This window comes from Amia ocellicauda, chromosome 4, assembly GCF_036373705.1.
Source record: "Amia ocellicauda isolate fAmiCal2 chromosome 4, fAmiCal2.hap1, whole genome shotgun sequence".
Taxonomy (NCBI): domain Eukaryota; kingdom Metazoa; phylum Chordata; class Actinopteri; order Amiiformes; family Amiidae; genus Amia; species Amia ocellicauda.
Window position 1 is genome coordinate 29,423,607 of NC_089853.1, and position 21,959 is coordinate 29,445,565.

At 42.7% G+C, this 21,959-nt stretch overlaps 1 protein-coding gene across 6 annotated transcripts in view; it reads right to left on the reverse strand.

Moving 5' to 3' along the window:
- The window catches only part of herc1 (HECT and RLD domain containing E3 ubiquitin protein ligase family member 1), a 70,096-nt gene that overhangs the window by 17,722 nt on the left and 30,415 nt on the right, over window positions 1-21,959 (reverse strand). For 4 of the 6 annotated variants that reach the window (XM_066701797.1, XM_066701794.1, XM_066701792.1 and 1 more), the window contains exons 29-58: window positions 21,611-21,848; window positions 21,026-21,237; window positions 20,010-20,165; window positions 19,197-19,303; window positions 18,776-18,886; window positions 18,415-18,585; window positions 17,248-17,487; window positions 15,402-15,485; window positions 13,183-13,697; window positions 11,703-12,484; window positions 11,219-11,417; window positions 10,863-11,023; window positions 10,241-10,357; window positions 9,519-9,750; window positions 9,238-9,362; window positions 8,373-8,593; window positions 7,666-7,934; window positions 7,408-7,460; window positions 5,907-6,107; window positions 5,645-5,819; window positions 5,184-5,451; window positions 4,731-4,944; window positions 3,754-3,959; window positions 2,807-2,934; window positions 2,258-2,394; window positions 1,712-1,912; window positions 1,087-1,217; window positions 699-898; window positions 295-415; window positions 30-176 (exon numbers count right to left, since the gene is read on the reverse strand). In XM_066701797.1, coding sequence (XP_066557894.1) covers window positions 30-176; window positions 295-415; window positions 699-898; window positions 1,087-1,217; window positions 1,712-1,912; window positions 2,258-2,394; window positions 2,807-2,934; window positions 3,754-3,959; window positions 4,731-4,944; window positions 5,184-5,451; window positions 5,645-5,819; window positions 5,907-6,107; window positions 7,408-7,460; window positions 7,666-7,934; window positions 8,373-8,593; window positions 9,238-9,362; window positions 9,519-9,750; window positions 10,241-10,357; window positions 10,863-11,023; window positions 11,219-11,417; window positions 11,703-12,484; window positions 13,183-13,697; window positions 15,402-15,485; window positions 17,248-17,487; window positions 18,415-18,585; window positions 18,776-18,886; window positions 19,197-19,303; window positions 20,010-20,165; window positions 21,026-21,237; window positions 21,611-21,848 — 6,122 coding nt within the window. The remainder of the gene's footprint in view (window positions 1-29; window positions 177-294; window positions 416-698; window positions 899-1,086; window positions 1,218-1,711; window positions 1,913-2,257; window positions 2,395-2,806; window positions 2,935-3,753; window positions 3,960-4,730; window positions 4,945-5,183; window positions 5,452-5,644; window positions 5,820-5,906; window positions 6,108-7,407; window positions 7,461-7,665; window positions 7,935-8,372; window positions 8,594-9,237; window positions 9,363-9,518; window positions 9,751-10,240; window positions 10,358-10,862; window positions 11,024-11,218; window positions 11,418-11,702; window positions 12,485-13,182; window positions 13,698-15,401; window positions 15,486-17,247; window positions 17,488-18,414; window positions 18,586-18,775; window positions 18,887-19,196; window positions 19,304-20,009; window positions 20,166-21,025; window positions 21,238-21,610; window positions 21,849-21,959) is intronic. The other 2 variants (XM_066701796.1, XM_066701795.1) reach the window with 2 other exon arrangements.

Here is a 21,959-nt window from a genome sequence, read left to right on the forward strand (position 1 = left end):
TAATAGGAAAAGCCTCTGTGTAGCCTCACCCTTAGAGACCAGATGTTCATGAGTCCTCCTACACCTCCAGACACCAGAGCCAGGCCGTCAGGACTGAAGGCCACGGTCCTCACCGGTGTGATGTGGCCCTTCAGCTGGAACACACATACTGCACCATCCAGTCGTCTGTAACAGTCCTGTTCAGAAGAAAGGATTGTGAGCGATACAGGCCAACCCCTTTATTTTTCAACACCCAGTTTATAAGCCTAGAAAACACTGCCATGGACATGCTATGTTTCTGGTTTTGGTCCACACCTTTAATTTTGCTTTCATTTCAATTTCCCACCATCCATCAGAAGTGCTTGAACTCGATTCAGGAAAGTTAGAGACGTCCTGAGGAACAGTCCAGACACACACCAGGCCGTTCTGGCAACATCTGAAACCCACAAAAAAAGTGACCTTTTAATTATAGAACAAAAAAATATTTCTAACAAAGTATTATATGAAGGGGATAGATATTTAAGATTACTTAAATAAATCCTACACACAACCACACACATACATATATATTCTCTTCTCTTGATTTGTACTTTTCTACTGCTCTTTCACTGTGCCACATTATAAAAGGTATATGGAGATGGAGATGACAATGAAGAGATGCTCCACAAAATAAAAAATGAATTGCTATGCGGTATCCAGTGTGAAGTACAAGTACGTACGTAGCGAGCATGTTACATGGCTTGGGGCTCAGTCCTGGCAGGCTGCACCAGGCCACGCCGTTCACGAGCGCGGGGTGAGAGAGTGCGTGTAGGCAGCGCCAGCTCCCTCCACCACAGGCCCACAGTTTCACCATCTCCTCTTTGGCGCAGGTCATGAGGATCTGCCCTGCTGGGTCCCACTTCATGGATGTGATCGACTCCTATATCCACAAACATCAGCACGTTAAGTCAACCATTATGTTAGAGGTACATATTTATAAAAGGCAGACACTATATAAAGAAAGTTTGATTTGGGTATCTTTGCATCGGCAGACTGCTGCTTGGGAAAATTAAGCTACGGTTTGGAAAGTAATTGATATGATACCACTTGATTTACCACAGATCTTACCTTATGGGCGTCAATGATGACAATGGCTCCTTTCTCGAGTGGTTCTTTTGTTCCGATTAATAGCTTTCCATCAGCATATCCAACTGCAAAGGGCTGATCTTCACTGTACCAAGCAATGTGCATAACAGCCACTACATCGAGAACAAAGAGCTTCAGCATCACAAACAGGTGCAAGCTTTATCTATTATGAATCAAACATTAATAGTTTACGGCACTAACCTGAGAGACGAACATTATCATTACAAAAGCCCTTGAAACATATCCCCATTCCTTCTTGTAAAAAGAGGAGGCATTCCTATTAACTCGGAAAAGGGTTTTTAATGCCTTACTGTACTGCTGCATGTCATTATCAAACAAGTACATTTATTCCCTCTACTTTAGGGCCCCCAAGAGATTTTTCTGACAAAGGAGAAACTCAGTACAGCAGTGTAATCCACTTAAGTTGTGGATTTTACCATCAGCAGTGTGTGGAGAGCAAAAGCAAATAGTTCAATTAAAGGATCAGTTAGGCGTAATTAAGAACTCGGCTGCGACAGAAGATGAGGAGACGCAAAGTGTGCCGAGGAATGGGTTTGGGAAATCAGGCCTTGCAGGGAGGAGATTAAGGAGCTACATGCACACTTGCCATCTTTCCTGTAACAGTGCTCCAGCTCTATTCTCTGCATCGTAGAGGCGTCCACCACTTCAATCAAGCCCAGAGAGCCGTCCATGCGCCCCACCAGCAGCACCTCCAGAGTGTCCCCGGCCCACATGGACACAGGACCCTCCTCGGGCCAGGCCAGAGCGGAAACCCAGTGAGGTTGGATATCCAGGAGACCTTTACCTCCTGCCACAGACAGAAGACAGCAGCCCTGAATCACACGCCATCATATGCCACTGCTTAAATTCATTTCAGCAGGCGTCATTCAGCCGAGTACAGATGTTGTTCAAAGCTCTAAAGGCTTGGGAACTTAAACTGAAGGCAATAAAAATGAGGGTCAGAGAAGATTAAACATTTTCCATTAAAAAGCTGGTTGCTAACAGTGCAAGCCAGTTTTTCTATCTGTAGAAAAACTCTATTGTAGATGATCATTGATAGAACATCAGGCACAATGTGGAATTGACACAGATGAAAATTTGGTTTAAGTTGTACTGTAATTCCTTTATACTCTTTACTTCAGCTCTGTCTTACCATTGACTTGCCAAATGTTAACCATTTTCTCCATGGCAGCTGCCAGGTACTTTCCACTGACGCTCCAGGACACAGGAGACAGACTGGGGTCGCTGGGAGAGCCAATGTTGGACAGGTTTTCATCTGAAGTGCTGTCCCTGGCAGAACAAAGGAATACACAGGTGCTTTGAGATGGAGACCATGAAGAAATGATAAAATTACTCTGAGGTTTCCAGTTTGATTAGCAGGTATAGCACTATTAGGCCATAATAATAAAAAAAAAAAAGATATATATATATATATATATATATCTATAGATATAGATATATATACACACACACACACACACACACACAAATTTAAAAAAAGAAAAGTAAAACTAAGGTTAAACATGTTGCCTCAAGGCTGCCATAGAGATGACAAACATTTAAAACCTTCTATAATGTTGGCATTATTATGAAAACTGTGACCTGACAGGAGTGGTTACAAAGTGCAGTGAACAAGTAATGCACAGACTATAGAACACAGATGAGAACACAAGCATTTTCAGAGAGAGAGAGGACTGCTCACGTCTTGTTGAAGATGCAGGTCTGCTGCAGGGTGTACTGGTTCTTCGTGACATTCCACACCCTGACAGTCCCATCATTGCCACTGGTCGCCAGCAGACCTTTCTTATTGCACCATCCACATGTTATTACCTGCCAGAAATGTCAATCTGAATTACATTGGATAACCTGATGAAATATGGATTATTCCTCAATCCTTCCTAAATACTGCTGCCCTTCACATTTGAATACTCATGACAAATCAGCTTTTATTACATTTCTACTTTTAAATAAAGAACGTGACTTATTTTCTAATCGCAAAGTTTTGTAATGCAAATAAATCGCCCGAGAAAAGATTACAGTGGAACTAAACTAAAGCAGCATTTTTTTCTTTTTTTTCCCCTTTTCTAGTTGAAGGTCACGTTAAGGACACTATCCTGCTGAAGACTGGGAGGGATGCACAGAAAAAGCATCCACCTGCAGACATGGTTACATTAAGGGACATGGCAGATGGAAGGAATAAAATCCACCTGTCTGTCACCGATATCTTGGGAACTCTGCTTCGGGATACTGGAGTTCATTAATGCTGAGTTGTCAGTACTGAAAAGCTGTAGTGAGCAAATCACTGTCTCTGCTATCAGCATTAGGCTGTGACCTGTAAACTGAAACAGCAGGCAAGTTTAGCAGCCTGAATTCCCCTGTGCAGAGACAGTGGTTTTGCCAAATCTTTCTAAATTGTAATTAATTCATCAGCAGTTAAGTATTCCATCCCAGTTGACAAGTTATCAAGCTGTGATCAAGACAATGTACACACACAACAAAACTTCAGAGGTTCAGAAAGTCAAAAACAAAACAAACAAACATTTACATTATGTACTGAAACCCTGTGCTGCTAGACCGTAACTCATGGGATCCTGCATAAATTTAAAATAAATAAATAAATGGAAACAGCTAGCAGCTGCTTTCACATACCCTACTTTGATGAGCTTCAAGCTTGATGAAAGAGCATTTGCGCAGATCTCCAGCCATGTCTGCGAATGTCTGTGGCCGACTCTGGTTATCGCGGTCATGCGCGGCTAGAGTGCGCACGAGCTGCTGAGCGGCCCACTGTCTGTGCTGTGAAGACAGCCGGGACGAGAGGCAGCAGGCTGCCAGCGCATTCGCCAATTCCAGAGGGCCTACAGCAGAAGGATTATATGAAGGATGGGCATACAAATGCGCAATAAAACCTGCTTAAACAAAACAGTGACATGGTGCCCAGGTGAGTGCTGTGACAGAAAAAACAAAAAACAAAACAACAGTAATAATAAATAAACACCAAAAAAAACATTCTTGAATCAATAAACAAAAAAAGATGATGCCGTACAAAGCAACTGAGGACAAAACCTCTTACAGTAAGCTAGCTAACAGTTAACCTGCCTTTTGCATGACGTTGGTCACATTCAGGAGCAGAGCTCATTCATTAAAAAGGGGGGGCAAAAATCAATCCACAGTCCAAATCAAAATATTTTTTTCAGCAGGAATTCTGTACTTTTGAGAAAAATTGGTTATTGATATTTACAGCCAATTTCAGACATCTGATTTTTCGGATGAATACAAGAGCAAAGCGGGTTCATTGGAAGAACTTTAAACATTAGAAAAAGCAAATGGATGAGAAAGCACAAAATACCATGGAAACCAGTGGACAATAACAGCCATTAGTTAAGATCAGGATATAAAAAGCAAAACATCTGACCATTTTAACCCTCATCAGGACATATGGATGCAAACACACCCCAACTATAATCAAAATATCCATTCCTGTGGGCATCCAACTGTAAAACACAGCCACTTAAATGATACAACACTTTTTTTTTTAATATTCAAAATTAATAAAATATGATTCCTATGTGGGTGTGTTTGCATCTGGGTGTCTCTGATAAGGGTTAAGTAAGGGAAGGAAAACAAACCTCTCTTCTCGATATCAGTCTTGTCATAGTTGGGTCTGAGTTTGGCTCCTTTATCTGCCAGCAAAGCCACTAGTGCCTGAGTGACTACAAAGTTAGGAGAAGTCACTAGTTTATTTTCTTCAGCAACTCCTCTGAGGAAACTGGGAAGAAATTTCCTCTGAATAGGATCATCCACTGTGGTTAGATTCATGCCTGTTGCAGCTGAAATTAAATTCTGAAAATATAAAGAAGACCACATAAATAAACTGACCTGCACAAAAAACACACAAATAAATGGCTTAACATCACAGTTAAGAGATACCTATGTATAAATACAGTAATAGGAACCTGTACTTCTTGATAATCTAATAAACAAATGAATATATCTAGGCATTAATAATTGTAGTCCTATTTGAACAGTAAATGTTGTACAGCAAGTAAAACAGAAAAATGGCTGAAGTTGCAGCAGCTCACCTGTGTGCAGAGCTGGACCAGTAACTTGGCAGCATTGGGACTGTTGGAGGCCAGGCAGCCCACCGCCGTGCTGAGGTAGGCCAGGCAGGAGATGGGCTTGCTGGCCTTCGTGGCTCCCCTTGGGCGCTCTACAGAGCCAGAGGAGCCAGTGGGGCTGGTGGACAGGCCTGCTCGGCCCGCAGCAGCCAGACACATCAGACGCACCAACGTCCGAATGTCAGTGAGACCCAGGGACTCCAGCCCTGCTGCAAGACTGCAGCTGGACCCACTGAGAAGAGGAAGTAAATAACACATTATAAAAAAAAAAAAAAAAAAAAAAAAAGTTTGGGCATATATCCTCAAAAAACACAGAAAACATGAGTTTTAAAAAGAAAGTTACAGGTTACTAATGGTTAATATCAAGCATTTCCTTGAGCTTTATCATTAGTCTCTGTGCCGTGCGCGTGGCCCGCCAGCCTCACCTGACTGAGAGCAGCGAGAGGGCTCTCATGACCATTGTTCTGGCCAGCAAGACCTGTGCGGCCGCCGTGACTCTCCTCAGGGCCATCACTCTGTCATGAGGGTTCAGCAGGGCGGCTGCTTGCTCTCCCAGTGTGACTCTGCCCGAGGAACTCTTCTCCACCGAGCCGTGGCAGCCTGCACCAACACAACAAGGGAGCTTTTACTTTCTCTTGCTGAAGTCTGGAGTCACAGTCAGAGTTCAGTGTCCAGGTGTTCACATACCTATCTGAAGAAGGGTCTCCTCCATGCTGTTGGTGGCTGTGACCATGGCAACAGAGGCCCCCAGGGGGTCACTGTCGGGAAACTGGACTGCCTCCGGGACCACCCTGCGCTCGCTGAGGCCTAGTGGTCCGGCCAGAAGCTCAAACTCCTCCTCCCCTGTCAGCTTCTCATCCTCATCTACATCCAGCATGTCCCAGTCTTCTGCCAGAACAAGCACAGTACCCAACGTCACAATCAAAGTTCTTGCTGAACAGGCAACCACTATTTTGGTCACACTTCAGCTGCCACATTCACCTGTTGTGGGTCACTGTTATGAACTGCATACAATATAATACAGTACCACTTCCAGTCACAAAGGGACAAATAGGTTTATGCTAATCGAAACATCTGTTTTCTATTATTGAAAACCTGCAGAGACATTATAAATGCCATTATATGGGGACATGAAACATTTATCTGTTGCATTCCTAATAATTTGCAAAGTATCTTTATAAAGTGAATAAATATATACTAATATATAATATATAATGGATAAATAATACACCAATCAACCATAACATTACAACCACCTGCCTAATATTGTGTAGGTCCCCCTTTTGCCGCCAAAACAGCCCTGACCCGTCGAGGCTTGGACTCCACTAGACCTCTGAAGGTGTGCTGTGGTATCTGGCACCAAGACGTTAGCAACAGATCCTTTAAATCCTGTAAGTTGCGAGGTGGGGCCTCCATGGATCGGACTTGTTTGTCCAGCACATCCCACATCCCAGCACAGATGCTCGATTGGATTGAGATCTGGGGAATTTGGAGGCCAAGTCAACACCCTGAACTCGTGATGCATCAGACAAGGACACCTTCCTCCATTGCTCCGTGGTCCAGTTCTGATGCTCACATGCCCATTGTAGGCGCTTTCGGCAGTGGACAGGGGTCAGCATGGGCACCCTGACTGGTCTGCGGCTATGCAGCCCCATACGCAACAAACTGCTATGCACTGTGTGTTCTGAAACCTTTCTATCAGAACCAGCATTAACTTTTTCAGCAATCTGAGCTACAGTAGCTCGTCTGTTGGATTGGACCACACGGGCCAGCCTTTGCTCCCCACGTGCATCAATGAGCCTGTCGCCGGTTCACTGCTTTTCCTTCCTTGGACCACTTTTGATAGGTACTGACCACTGCAGACCGGGAACACCCCACAGAGCTGCAGTTTTGGAGATGCTCTGACCCAGTCGTCTAGCCATCACAATTTGGCCCTTGTCAAAGTCGCTCAGATCCTTACGCTTGCCCATTTTTCCTGCTTCCAACACATCAACTTTGAGGACAAAATGTTCACTTGCTGCCTAATATATCCCACCCACTGACAGGTGCCATGATAACGAGATTATCAGTGTTATTCACTTCACCTGTCAGTGCTCATAATGTTATGGCTGATCGGTGTATATACTTACAGAAACTTTAATTTACATAAGGTAAAACGGCCATCCTAAGAGTCTAATTACAATCATACCTTCATACACACTGTCCTGCTTCCCAAGGAGATCTGGAGCTTGTCCTTTGTATCTAAACATGAAAGAAAATAAATAATTCCATAAAGCATATTCACGGCTTTAGGCGCACACTTAAGAAAATCTACAAAAAAAGGAGATTTTATCCCTTTTAAAAGGCAGCACAGACTGTTCTTCTCAAACATGTTCTTCACAGAGTACATTTCTTCAGAGTTAGGCTACAGGTATCATTAGAAATGTGTACATTAAACTATACCAACCTTTCCAGGACTGGCACCTTGGCTTTGCTTTTAAGGGAGAGATATTTCTCTCTGCAGCTGCCACAGAGCAGGTAGTAAGGGTTGCCGCTGCCGCATTCCCCACCGAACCAGCCGTCCACATAGGAGCCGTTGCTGCGATAGCCCTGGCGGTTGGCACTGCGCCCGCAGCCTGCGTGGTTCTTTTTCATGTGCTGGTTGAAGTTGGCCACGCTGGACTCGCACAGCTCGCAGATCACCACCTCGTCCCGATCCTCCGTCTCACAGACATGCTACAACACACGGCCAAGACTTTATATTTCATAGCTGCTTGAATTGTATCTTACGTTTTGGAATGAATCAGTTAATAACGACTCACAAGAAGAATACCGAACCTCTTCAGATTGGTCTCATTTATATTAAATCACGTCAAACTCACCCCAAGCGCATAAGCCCTCAGGAAATCCTGTCCCATTAGGACTATATTGTTTGAAGCAAAGCAAGTAAGCACAAAAAAAAGAATCTAGGCTGCTTTTAAAAAATCATTAGATATCACAGCTCTGTTTATGCATGCGAGTTAAGTGTCAGTTATCCACTGCCCCATAAGTGATGAGAAGAACAGTGCCAAGCAAGAGCAGAAAACGCATCAGGTTCTAGTCCCTGGGCAGAAGACTAAGGTAGCAGCAGAGTGAAAAGGAAGCGAAAGCAGCCCCCGCTGCAGTCACACACACCCATGTTGGCCAATCCAGTACCTCCGGGATCCACATTCCCAGAATGTCAGTGTCGCTGGCCAAGTCCTGGCCAAACATGGCCTCCATGGCCTCATCATCAAGGTCAATTTCCAACTCTTCGTCCAGGTTGAAGTCGTACAGCGCCCCCGGGTCCTGCTGCAGAGAGCTGCCCTCTCGCCGGCTCTGATTCCTGTGGGCCTGCACTGAGCGGTAGAGCCCGGCTGCAAGGCAAAGCACAGGGGTTTGTTCCATTTAAAACATTTCTGCTAGGTGGGAGAGAACAAGGCAGCGTTCTCAATCTGAGTCTGAAAGACAAAGCCCCAGGTAGTTACTGCTCATTTTGGTTAGGTGTTTCAGTTTAAATAGTGTGGCTAAATACATTAGAGGTCAATCAAGTCTATTTCAATTTCAAGAAGATGTAATTTAGTGCAACAAGCAGAAAAAGCAATTAGGATGCCATTGCAGCGATACATTAACACAAATAAAGACATGCTTTCACAATGAATTCTCAAAATGTTAATTTCTCTTTTCTCATGTAAACATGAATTTATGAATTTAGTAAATCCCTCAAAAGTAGTGGATAGGTCCTCTTGGGTTTAAATAATTAGAAACATTTATACTGAGAATATTTAAATTACATGGATGTTTTCAAATGCATTGAACATTATTTGTCCCTCAGTAAATTCAGCATGACCTTTATCAAGACATTAACACAAACTCAGTAAATCGTGCATGTTCAATTCCCTGTGACTAAAAACAAATCAAACTAGTGTCAGTTTGTGAGACGTAATGGACTTCATGTAGACAGAGCGCTAGAGAAAAATAAAGAAATAGTTTTTTTTTTTTTTAGAAACTGGAAACTTACCAGCCCGAGCCAGCAGTGTCCGTGCTGCCAGATCAAACCTGTGTTTCCTGGTGACAGTGGAGCGGCCCCTGGGGGCCGGGCCACTGGAAGCAGATGCACTCTCGCCGTGGTCAAGGCCTTCTGGGCTGCAATACATTAAGATATGCATTTGAATCTGAGAAAGACAACCAGAGTGCTTGCACTATCCCAGAACCAGTGACAAGTTCTCTAATTAGACTACTGATAAAAACACTGGTGTCATTGGTAAGTCCCCGAAGAACAGATCCATAAGAAAAACAAACCTCTCACTGAAACCCTCTTCCATCTCTGTGGCATCTGCAGCAGGGATCTCTCCCGGAGACTGGAGGTAGCTGGCATCTCTAGACTTCCCCCCTCCCCCCGAGGCAGTGGCCCCCGGGCAGGACTCAGTGCCCCCGCCGGACTGGGACTCCTCCTCCTCCTCAGTGCCAGGGTGCTCAATCATCCACATGGCCAGCACTGTGATGTTCTGGGCATCAGCCTCTCCGCGTGCCCCTGGGACACAAGGCACACAGGGGAGCACGTTGTCACCTGACAAGACTCACATCACCATTGCAAACCTGTTGGCCTCACTGTCATAATGCACAATTCACAAGGCCCTTTCCAATACCCTGAAAAAGTTTTTTTTTATTTTATTTTTTAAATCTCCTCCACACCTGTTCCACAGAAATGCAGCAGGAATTTTTTCTTGCAATGTATTTTCCACTGGTCACTGTAAGATACAATTGTACATCGATTTTGCAACCATACTGCGCTGCGTATGATGCTTGCAGATGTGAATCTGCATTTATAGGTGATGGATTTCAGCAAGTCTTAACCATCTTTAATATATGCCAAATGTCATTCTCTCAAACCGGTTGGTGGGTGGCACCCACGTGAAGAATCCTTTAAATTTGCTCGGGGACAGGCTCACTGGTAACTTGGCAGCTTGATCCCTCTATCATTACAACTGGATACTGAGAGAATCTAAGACATCTTATTATACCTGTAGCTTCCATTGCCTTTGTAATCTGCCGGAGAGAAAATCCCATTTCCAGCAGAGGAACAGCGATGGCAGGAGGTGGAGGTGAGGTCGATAGCCTGCTGCTGGGGTCTGACAAGGCTATTGAACAACAAACCATTATCAGGATCAGTTGCACAAACCCACACAGCAGGGTCTGTTAACTACTATTAACTGAACATGCTCCCTGTCACTTCAAAGAAAATGTACAGGCACTTCATTTACCCAAAGTGTCTCACTAGCAGCTCCCTGTGTGGCACATATGCCAACACTGCACTCAAGTGTGTAATACTGACAAGTACAAACAGGCATTGAAAATGTCCCCAGCTTTTCTATTAAATAATATAAGTATGCACCAATACTGTGTAAAGAATACATATATAAAAACACATTCTGGGAAATTAACTAAAATCAATTAGCATAAGAAAAATATCTTGCTTTTTAAAATGTTAAACATCACAACTGAAACACATTTCTGATTCATCAAGAATGAAGAGTTGTAAAGTATTACATTATGTATGAATGGCCTCTAGCTGAATGATTTTGTACAACTGTCTAAAGAAAACATTGAAAGGACCAGACAGTGGAGGAGTGGAGGAAATGGTACCAGTGCGGTTGGCTGGTCTGGCTGGTTGGGAGTCAGGCGAAGTCAAACTCTGTCTTCTTCCCACCTCGTCTGAAGGGGATGTCGGAAGAGACGAGACAGGTGGGGTCTGTGCGCGACGAGTGGGCAACACTGTGGTGGTTGGGTAGCTGGAGAACATCTGTCTGCTCGAGCAATAATAAACGTATGGAGAAATGATCAAGTAAGTTATTTACTTATAATAAAAAAAAAACCTGCAAAATAAACTGTTAAATCGCAGTAGGACTAGAGAGAATAATAAATCAGTAAAAACGTTCTGAGGGTTGGAGCAATGATAGTGTATTATCGTAATTACACTTTAAAATGCAGGAGGATCTGACCTGAGCAGACTGAGTGGCATGACGCCAGGGGACTCGGAGGCAGGGACGGTCTCTGTGTCGGTGACGGGGGTGGTGGCGGTAGTGGTGTCCTCCAGGGAGCTGCTCATGAAAGATGTGGTGCTGGAAGCAGAGGGGCTGGTGGTCACGGGAGTCTGGGCCTGCAAAGCACCCTCCGTCTCCTCACACTCTGGGTCCACGTCTGCATGCAAAAGCAGAATCCGTTAGAGGAACACAAAACGCTCAAAGTGCTGCTTCAGGAGGCGGTGATGTCACCATTTTGGCCTTCCTCTGGTGGTGCATAGTATCAACTGACGGAAGAAGTCTCACAAATGGACATGAAGGAAAAGCAAAAAAGGCTAAGACTACATTTTCTTTTTACTTTTAGACAAGGGTTGTTTATGAAATAAGCTGAGGCAAGTACAATTTGTGTAATGTCAATAGCCTAGGATATAAATGAATTTGCTGCCTTGCGATTCCTACTTACCAGTCTTGACTTTGCCACCAAATTGGTCTTCCAGCAGTCCATTCACCACCAGCTTATAAATCATGGCCTGAGCCCTTTCCAGGTCAGCCAGGCCCAGGGCACGTTTGATGGGTGACCGCATGACTGCGCGCTTCACCATGTGGCGCATCAGGAACTGGAGCGCGGCCCTCATCTCCACCTCCTCCTGGAACACCGGGGAGCCAGCGCAGTCCGAGTTGTGTCCGTTTTCGGTCAATACTTTGGGGATGAGAAGGAGCTCGGCGTACTTGCTGCAGCTGAGCAGCGCGCTGAGTGACTTCATAGCCCCCAGGTAGAGGTAGGACAGCTGCACCGCTCGGATCTCCGACTGCACCAGGTCATGGTTTCTGGCCCCGTGTTCGTGGGGTTTCCTCTTTCCCTCAGCCTGATTGTGTGGAGGGTCTAACCCTGCCTGGGTGTCCAGGGTGAAGGAGGCAATTTCGTTCTCGGACTTGGAGTTGGTGGTGATGTGAGCTTTGACTTCGTCCAGGCTGTGGGAGACGCGCAGGTCAGGGACTTCCTTCTGGTGCTCGCCTTCGGTCTTCTGCTCAGGTTCCCCCTTCTCCTCGGACTCGTGCCGGTGCTTCTTGTCATGCCGCCTGCCGCTCAGCTTGCCGCCGTCTTCATGGATGCCAGTGAGGTAGGTGAGGTCCAGCAGCAGAGAAGCCGTCAGGCCCCTGAATCTGGACACGTCGAACGGCAGCGGCTCGCAGGGCTCCAGGTTGTACAGGGGAGTGTCACTAGGCGACCAAAAAGTTGGGAAGCTTTAATAAAGATCAGAGTGACATAGGAAACACGGAGTGAGGGAAAACACAGGAGGATAGATACAGAAGATAGAGCAAGATCATGCAAGATAACTTAAAAAAAATATATAATAATAATTAAACAATATGGTTTAAATGAGTAGAAGGACTTGAAAGGACAGGGTTTCCATGCAGTAATGAGTGAAAGACAGGTGAGATAAAGAAGCAGATCATTTTTTGGTAACACACAAAGTAAAACAATCCAAACCTGGAAAACAGTGAAACAGTAAAACAGAAGCCTAGCATAGAAGAACAAGAGAGAGACGACACTTCTCAAAACAACTAAAAACCTACATTATGTGTTTCACGATAATCTATGTTTACATGAATACACTATGAAAACCTCTGAGTTTTACATCATATTACAACTGATTACAATTGATTGGGAAATTGCCACCCTTTCCACATTTAGGCATACATTTAACCCTGAAAATACAACAAAATACAAGAATAGATATTGAGAAGACACTGAAATGCAACATACAGAAATATGCAAAGTATAAAAGAAGCATGAACTAAAGACAAATAAAACCAAAAAAACAAACTGGTGCTTGGTAAGGAATTGGTAAGCAAAAAGTACAAATCTATGCTTCAAATAAATAGTTATATAGTAAAGTAGAAGGTCAAACATGTCGACTTGCCAGTACCGCAGCCCATACCTGATTGTAATCTCTGCCTCGTCCCATTGCACTTTGGCCGACATGCTTCCCTCTTTCACCACTCCCAGGAGGGTGGCGTGCCGGCCGGTCTGCTTGTGGATGCACCTGCCGCCCACGCGCAGGCCAGCGTCGGTGCCCCCGATGACAGACAGGACCGGCCACACCTCGGTGCACAGCGTCTTCAGCTGGGCCTCGCTGAGCTCCCCCAGGCCATGCTTGCCATGCCGGCCCTTGTCCTCGTCCCGCAGCTCCTCGCGGGTGTCGTGCTCCTCGCGGCTTTGCACCGAGCGGCTTTTCCTCAGCTTCTGGCCGCCCTCCCTGAAGCAGGTCTTGATCTTGTGCAGCCGATCCATCATGTTCTTGTTGATGCAGTGTGTCCAGCGGTCAGTGCGATGCAGGATGCGGATCAGCTGGGTGGTGGCCTCAGCCAGGACAGTGGCCACAGGGCTGCAGATGGGGTCGCCAGGCAGCAGGTCCCTCGGGGTGCCACGCATCTGCATGTCGCATATCTTCACCTATACACATGGAGGATTCTTATTCCAGCCCCAACTCCTACATATCTGTTCACCTGGTCAGTGCTACTCCAGCTGGCAAAAACCCCACTGAATACACCTCACTATGGCGTTTCTATCAATAGGGAATCATGCAGATATGTTTCTACTCAAACATAAAAGTCATGATTGGATGATACATTGTACCTAGCTGTGCGACAAAAAAAAACCTTCTCAGACGTAGGCTACAAGAACATAGGATTTTGTTTGGGTGAAAAAACTTAGGAATATCCATATGCATACTTTGAGGGATTGTTTTCTGATTTAAAAATCTAAACTAGAAAGAAAGAGCATTACTTTAAAGAACTAGTCATACCCAAGAACTGAGTCACAACTGCCTGCACAAATGCTAATGTTTCTGTGAAAGATGAGAAACAGTTTCAGAAACAACCACACGGTGGTACAATTGGAACCTGGAACAAATCGCATCAGAGACGCCACTGAAAATAACTTTCAGCTTCCAGTAGTGTTTCCAAACCACTATGCCTTCAGGCAAAAAAAAAAAAAAAAAATCAATTGTTAAATTCAGCAAATATGCATTAAAATTTGCAGAAATGTCAAGTTTAAATTTGTTTTCACTGTAGTGGGAAAATTTACTTTTATTATTTTTCTGTATATTATTTCCATATTATTAATTGTTTCATGTTGTTATAGTATTAATTGTTTCAGTTTAGTCTATGAAACAATAATTTGCTTGTATTTACCCCTTCATGGGAACTACTTTATCTATTAATTCTTAATGGATTTCTGTCTGAGGGGTTATTTCAATCAACTATTGTCTTTAGAATTATTCAGTCAGCTAAAACCGTTAAACAGTACGAAGGCTGTGTGTTTTGGGACACAGGTATTGGATTAAGGACTTAAAACAATGTATCTCATAAACATCTGCTGCCTAAGAATGCTGACCAGCACCAATCAACTCATCAAACCTTTCCAACATCAGGAACAAACTTAGGTCTATGTTAATTATTATGTATGTGGTAAACTATTTTGTACAACTGTATTTTAATGAGATGTAATCGCTTCTGATAGATAAGACTGCAACCCATTGTCTATCTGAATATACAATAAAGCTTCTCCAAACTCTCATCTTTAGTTCTTTTCTTCACTTCAAGTGAGAAGAGGGCTCCGAGTTAACTTGCACTTCTTATTTTGTGTAATAAACTTGTTACTTCTTCATCAGTGCATCCTGAGAATTACTGAAACCACCATATCACGAAGAAAATCAACAAAACATGTCATTTGGCCAGGGGTACACAAACTTTTACATATAATTGTACATCTTTAACTATAGAAGAGAAAAAAAAAGGGTTGTGAGTTACCCCATTGCCACACCTAAATAATATTCTGAATATCTGTGCTGAGCTGTCATACTGCATTGCAGTGCAGCACGGAGAGACTTGTATTACATCAGTAGGTTACCTGCCCTATTTTAAGGCCAATCAACAGCCTGAACCCCAACCCTAGGCAAACCCCAAAGTATTTATTTATTAGTATATTTAAGTTCATCACGGGGTGGGCAGACGGGACTGGAGCGCTGCCCGAAACATTAAGTCAGTGTGATTTAGGCTTGAAAAGGCTGGGAAACACCGTTCCAGTATAGGCACATTCAAATCAAAACCTTTCGTTGGAAGTGAAAATACACATTATTATTCAGATATGATTTACCTTCTCCCCTGGGTTACTGCTGTAGAACATCACACATGGGTACAGCTCAGTGGCATCCACATCTTCAAAAGCTAGCTTGGGCTCCTGCAGTTATTCATGATAAAATATCACAAAAATCAATCAAAAGGATTCAGAATGATTGTTACAACCCAAAACACACATTTATCGTTTAAGTCGTTGCCACATGCACTGATCTGGGAGAGAAATTAGATGTACTGTTTTCCTCCAAGGCCTCTATGCAGCTGCCATGCCATAGAGGAACATTGATTTTTCTATTTTTCCACATGAGCAGAATTTAATGACTTGACTTTACAGAGAGCTGCATGTGGCACCCAGTCAAATTAAAATTACATGAGCTCAGAAATGAAAAGGCAGGATCTTATCTAAGCAGAAAATGTATACGGATAAGATGCTATGGGAAATTTGAAGAGAGTATTGTTAAAATAGATTAATGGCTACAGCTTCTGTCACCAATTCTGCTCACAGAAGATCTGCCAGTAAAAGACTAATTTTCTTAAAATACAGAGCACACAATTACAGGTTATTGTGGGATTCTCATCTGTAAGAAATTAGATTAAATGTGTTTTTGGTCATTCTGATTCTGTCATACTCTCTTATTATAAAAACTATAATTCATGCACCTACCTACCTTCAGTATTATTCAATTCAATTATGTCTTCAGTTATCTTTATTAATATCACAGTAAGCAGCTCTAATTATGCACTGCTCAAAAAACAATATTCATTTGCAGTGTAATTGTTATTAATATAAAGGTTTGTACCGACTAAAAACCTTTTACAACCAAACAAGACGTTAACTGTAATGTCATCTGTCAACATGGGATCTTTGGCAAGTGGAGTGAAACAGGAGACCCTGGCTTCATTTAGATACTCTTTTCATCAGTGAGTTTGCACTGTGCGAACTGTAATGAGGCTAATGTGTGCAAGCGAGTGCTCAAACCTGACTCCTTTTGAGAGAAATACCGGTGAACATGAGTCACTACTGATCACACTAATTTCTCATGGGAAATCATTATAGGCATGGTACATCAGTAAACATTCACTGCCCTCTTTGTTTGGTTTGTTTTTTTACTGTAATTCTGGAATTAGTTATATTGGCATGCCATAGCAAGGAACGCTACATTAACTACAGCCACAAAGTAAATCGAACAGATCTAGGAGGTATGAAAGTACACAAATAAAGGCAGATTACCATTGTATAGGTCTTAGATAGGCTACACTCCCCCCCACCCTTCATAATTTTCACTTTTTGTTGCCTGCCTTATACTATGGAATTAAAATAAATGAAAAAATATTTACATCACATTTATCTACACATCCTACTCCACAACTTCCAAATTAAAAAAAATAATCTAGAAATGTGTAGAAAATAAATAAATAATAAGCTGGCATCGAAATTCACCTTTCAGCATGACAATGACCAGAAGCACACAACCAACGCTACGCTGGAGTGGCAAATGATCAAAAAGGAAAATGTGAGCAGCATGATTTGATTGCTGTTCATCAACGCTCCCCAAATAGAAAGAGCTTGAACAGTTTTTTAAAGAATAATGGTCAAATATTGCCAAATCTAGGTGTGCAAATTTGATAGAGACCTAGCCCAACAGAGTCACAGCTGCTGCAAAAGGTGCTTCCACCAAGTATTAACTCAGAGTTGTGGAGACTTATGCAATTATGATATTTCAGTATTATATATTTTTTTTACTTTCAATAAAAAACATTTGTCCCCCTTAACAGTGTAGCATAAGGTGTGTAGATAAGTGGGGGGCAGGATTTAAATCCTCCTTCAATGTACAAAATGTGGAAAAAGGTCTGCAGCTCCTCACCTCCCCGTTCTTGCCGAAAGAGATAGTCCGTGCCTCCATGTCCAGCACACAGGTGATATAGTCCCCCTGTGTGAAGCTGGACAGTGTCAGCGTCTGCTCTCCATTGTGGTACAAGTTCCCACTGTAGGCCCTGTACAGCCACATGTCCGAGGTCGTGCGGTGGTTGAAATCATGAACAGGCCAGCGAGACACCCCGACACACGTTCCTTCATTACCTCTGTTCTCCTTCACAATGTAGAACTATAAAGGAAAATGGCAACCCAAGTTACTACAATATTTCAATCAGGCCACTACTTTCTCGAATTTCAAAAGTGTATTAATATATTGTAAAAGCAAATCAAATCCAGAAACCAAGTTTATATTTCTATATAGATTTATACATCTCCAGTTAACTTTTGCAGAAATTAAGTTCATCGGGAGCAAAGCACTTAAGTAACCTAGCAAATGAATTTTGTTCGATATAAGAAGTGGCTGGTGCGCTTATGCAGCACCTTGGCTTGCTGCCATAGCTTTGACTGCCCTACCCTGGAAGCAGCATACGGTGCCTAACAGCTTCTGGTCTTGCTCGAACAGATTGCTGCACTTCACAATTGTGGTAATTGGAAGCACTCCTGTTGGCTTTAATGCCAGTTAAGCCTCATCATTGTGGCAGAAAATGTGGATCAATGTCTCTAGCTAGACAGGCCTAATTCTCTCATTTATCAATAAATCAAGTTCAGTGCACATAGATAAGCATTTTAGGTTTCTGGTGAATGTAAAGAAAAAAGCAAATGGCAGCTAGGATTTCAGACCCTAAAATGTCATTGTTAATTGAATTCTATATGAAATTACTTTTATGGTTTACAACGTAGAATTTCAATCCAGTTTGAGAATGTGCATGACAAGGCATTAGACAGATACTTTAAAACATCTTCACTGAACTGGCAGAGACAAACCTGCCTTGAACGACTCTCTCTCACTTCTGACCTTTCCTTATGCTCTGAGGCTAAGTCAATAAAAATGAATTCAGAATAGTTTTGGATCATTCACTAAACTGAGGCTCAGTAAAAGAAGAGGCACCTAATTTCTGCTCTTAGAATCCCCATCTAAAATATACTTCAGACAAGTGGGCCAGAGTTGAGAATTGTATCTATCCAAGCTTAGTGGGCACAGTTTAGTGATCCCTACTTTCCACTGGTAGCAGCCAGAGGTGATTCCTGTGGAGGCCAGCCCATAGCCCTTCCCTCCGCTGCCGTGGGTCAGGCCCTGGCCGTTCTCCACCACACAGCACTGCGCCTTCTCCGGGTCAAAGGACACCTCCTGGATGGGCAGGTTCTCATCCTCCTCCTCCACCTCCCCCTGAAACAAGAAGGATTCACTGTGGAGTGCAGGTAGGGGTTTAACCAGAGCTAAATGGCTGCCAGTGAGACTAGTAGCCAAATGACATTTCATTTAATTTCAGGGGAAAGGACAAGTGTTACCAAAACCCATGGCACTTGGAGATGTTCATGGAGAAAGCTTGACTCAGTGGAGTGAAAGAAGCTGCTACCTGAAGTTTCAACTCTTGTTCCCTTTCTTTGACTTGGATGGTGTGCTTGGCTTGAGCAATGGGTGCCTCCCACATACAATCCGACAGCAGAGAGAACAAGCGTTCCACAACCTGACAGGGAGAGAAAATGGTTGACATCAACACAACCTGTTCAAATTCAATCCTATACATCTATTACAGAGAAGTGACAGAAGTTTATAGTGTTCTGCATGAAATGAAACTCACTCTTCTTGTGTGTTATCAACCAAACAAAGTGTACCAATTCATTAGGCTCTTGTTCAAATGAACCAATCCATGGGACTAACATTCTATACTTAATGGGCAATATGATACCATTGTGTTTAAATAATCACAATACTCATATATTGGGCAACAGAGTAGTCAATTCAATAAATACAATTACTTAATTCAAATCACCAACCTGGGTCATCTGATCATCTTCAACACTGGATTCACAAGCTGGCAGCACCGCTTCTAATACATGGAGAGCAAGGAGCCTCGTCCTCAGATTCCCAACAAGGGGAACACCTAGTTATGATGGAAAAAGATCATACAATTGGAGGAGCAATAAAGAACCTTGCAATAAAATGTTGCCATAAAAAATACATATATAAAATCATGGTAATTGATGCATTATTCCATTCCATTTCATTCCATTGAGTTGGCAGAACACTATAAATACACTTCAGGTTGTTAGCCTGAGATCTTGAGAAACAGGTTGTACCATCACCTCATCTAATCATGAACATATTATTATTATACCATCACAGCGGCTTACAACTGCTTGCAAAACATTTTCCACCACTCCACACTTGTTAATGGACATGAATCAGCCCTTTCATCATATTTAAGTTGTTTTTTTCTTTCCCCCACAACAAAACTATACACATTGTTCCTGTACTTTAAATTTTCCAGTAACATGTTTATAGGAGACTTCTTTCCATTTCAAGGAATTAATGATCCAATAAATACACTAAATGACATGATGTCTATAATTTGTTCCAGAGGGTGTGAAGTTACTGAACTAGAACAAAGTGTAACAAGAGTTAAAAGGGCTTAATAATTAAGGAGGTGCTTCAGGGTTATGCACTTGTTTTGTAATACAAAATGTCAGGCCAACAGAGAATTTTAAATGATTAAATATTGTACAGAATTAAACCGTTATTGATGTTTAGATTTCTTTGATATGATATGATTTTCATTTATCTGAAAGTTTATCTGAAAACTGCCTTACCTGAACAGCATTTCTGAGCAGCAATATTTAGCAGCACCTCTGTCCACTTTGGTGAAGCCATTTTGGACTGTATAGCTTTGGATGACACCACTCGTCGGAGAAATACCAGAAAGTCCCCAAGATGCAACTCTGCTGTATGCTGCTTACGTACAAGAGCTGCAAGAACACAAAGCAGTCAATCAGCCAAGCATACAGGACACTTTCACTGACAAAAAGACAATTACTGCATCACAATACAACAAACTTCAATTTCAAACTTCAAAATTCTATTTTGTTGATCCAAGTTATAGTTGATTTTGTTTATTTCCTTTTACGGGAAGTAATGTGTAATCATTTTTCAATGTGAAATGCCTTGTATTTTTACTATGATAGTCTCAATTTGTTTAGTTTAAATTTATATATCTGTTAAATAAAACCAACATTATGTGACAGAAAAATTCACTCCTGGTATAAAATATGCACAACTGAATGAAAATATAACCTGGTTCTTATATTACATCCAACTTTAAGACAAGAGCTCATGAATCCATATCTTCCTCTATAGTCAAATTTCTAATAATACTAAACTTTACAAATATCCAAGGAGGTGTCTAGCAGTACTGCATCCACATGGATACAAAACAAAATCACAAAGGATTTAATTTTAAAGAGATTTCCTTAATGACAACTCACTCAGAGGTCTCTGGCATAAACCATTTTCTTTCACAAACCAGAAAGTGAGCAAAATGTAAAGCAAGGCAGTTTTTATTTGTAATTTTGTTAATCCCTTACATGTACCACTCAAATTGTATTTTAAATCCCTTAGATTTACCACTAATATCTGGAGGAGCATGGGTGGCCAGTTTTGGGAAGTAGGTCATCAATTTTTTGAATAGCTGTAAAAGCTCATATCTACTGGTATAGATTGTGATTTTGCTTTATTGCTTTATTGCTTTATTCAACAGGACCATTCGAAACCAATGGTGCACAAACATCTTCCACCGACTCAGACAGACTGACAAAGGCAGACACTGTACCTCGGAAGTCTTTCTTCTCTGGGTCAACCCCCTCTTCAGATTTCTTCTTCTTCTTCTTCTCCTCCTCCTCCTCCTCCTCCTCCTCCTCTTCTTCCTCACTGCAGGGTGGCAGCAGGCTGACCCCAGCTTGTGACAGCAGGTTCTTCAGCTGGCTGCACAGCAGGTCCAGGAGGGACTGCACCACCTTGGGACTCAGCTTATCAGCATAGGTCCTGAATTGATGGAACAAAACAAAAAAATGCTCATACTCTCAGAAAAGACTAACAAATACATAAATAATTCAATATGGGTGATACAGTTGGCAGTGGCTATCACTGCTGTCTCATCATTAATCTTTAAAATCATTCACATTTTTTTTAAGGAGGGAGATTGAGTAAAGGAGTGAATAAGTACACAACATATTGTGGATTTCGCTTTTATCTCCATCAAATCAGAGACTAGAGCTATGCATAAACTGAGATTACACTAGATCTAGCCATAAACACCATGGGTTGCAGAGTTTCTTACTTGAAGCCCTCTGTGTTGCTTTTCATCTGAAGGGATGTGTGTTATTGCACATCACTTTTCCCTGTGAGGAGCACTCACCCTGTAGTAATGGCGAGGATCTGCAGCAGTCTGGTGCTGGCTACTTTGAGCGCAGTGCTGAGCTGAGACACCCCAGGCTTCTGCAGCAGCTGCAGAGGCTGTCCTAACATAGTGTCAGTGCCGCACAGCTGGGAGAGCACATTGAGCAGGCCGCTGGAGATGGCCAGAGACACGTCCACTGGCTGGTAACGGACACTCAGTGCAAACACCGTTACCAAAAGGAGGCGCTGCTGGGCTTCTAGACAAAAATAAAAACAATTATTTGACAGTACCTTCCAAACGATTGTCAGTGAAGTCAGACTTCTGCTTCTTTGAATTTGCACGCTGCATTCTCAGAGCAGAACATATG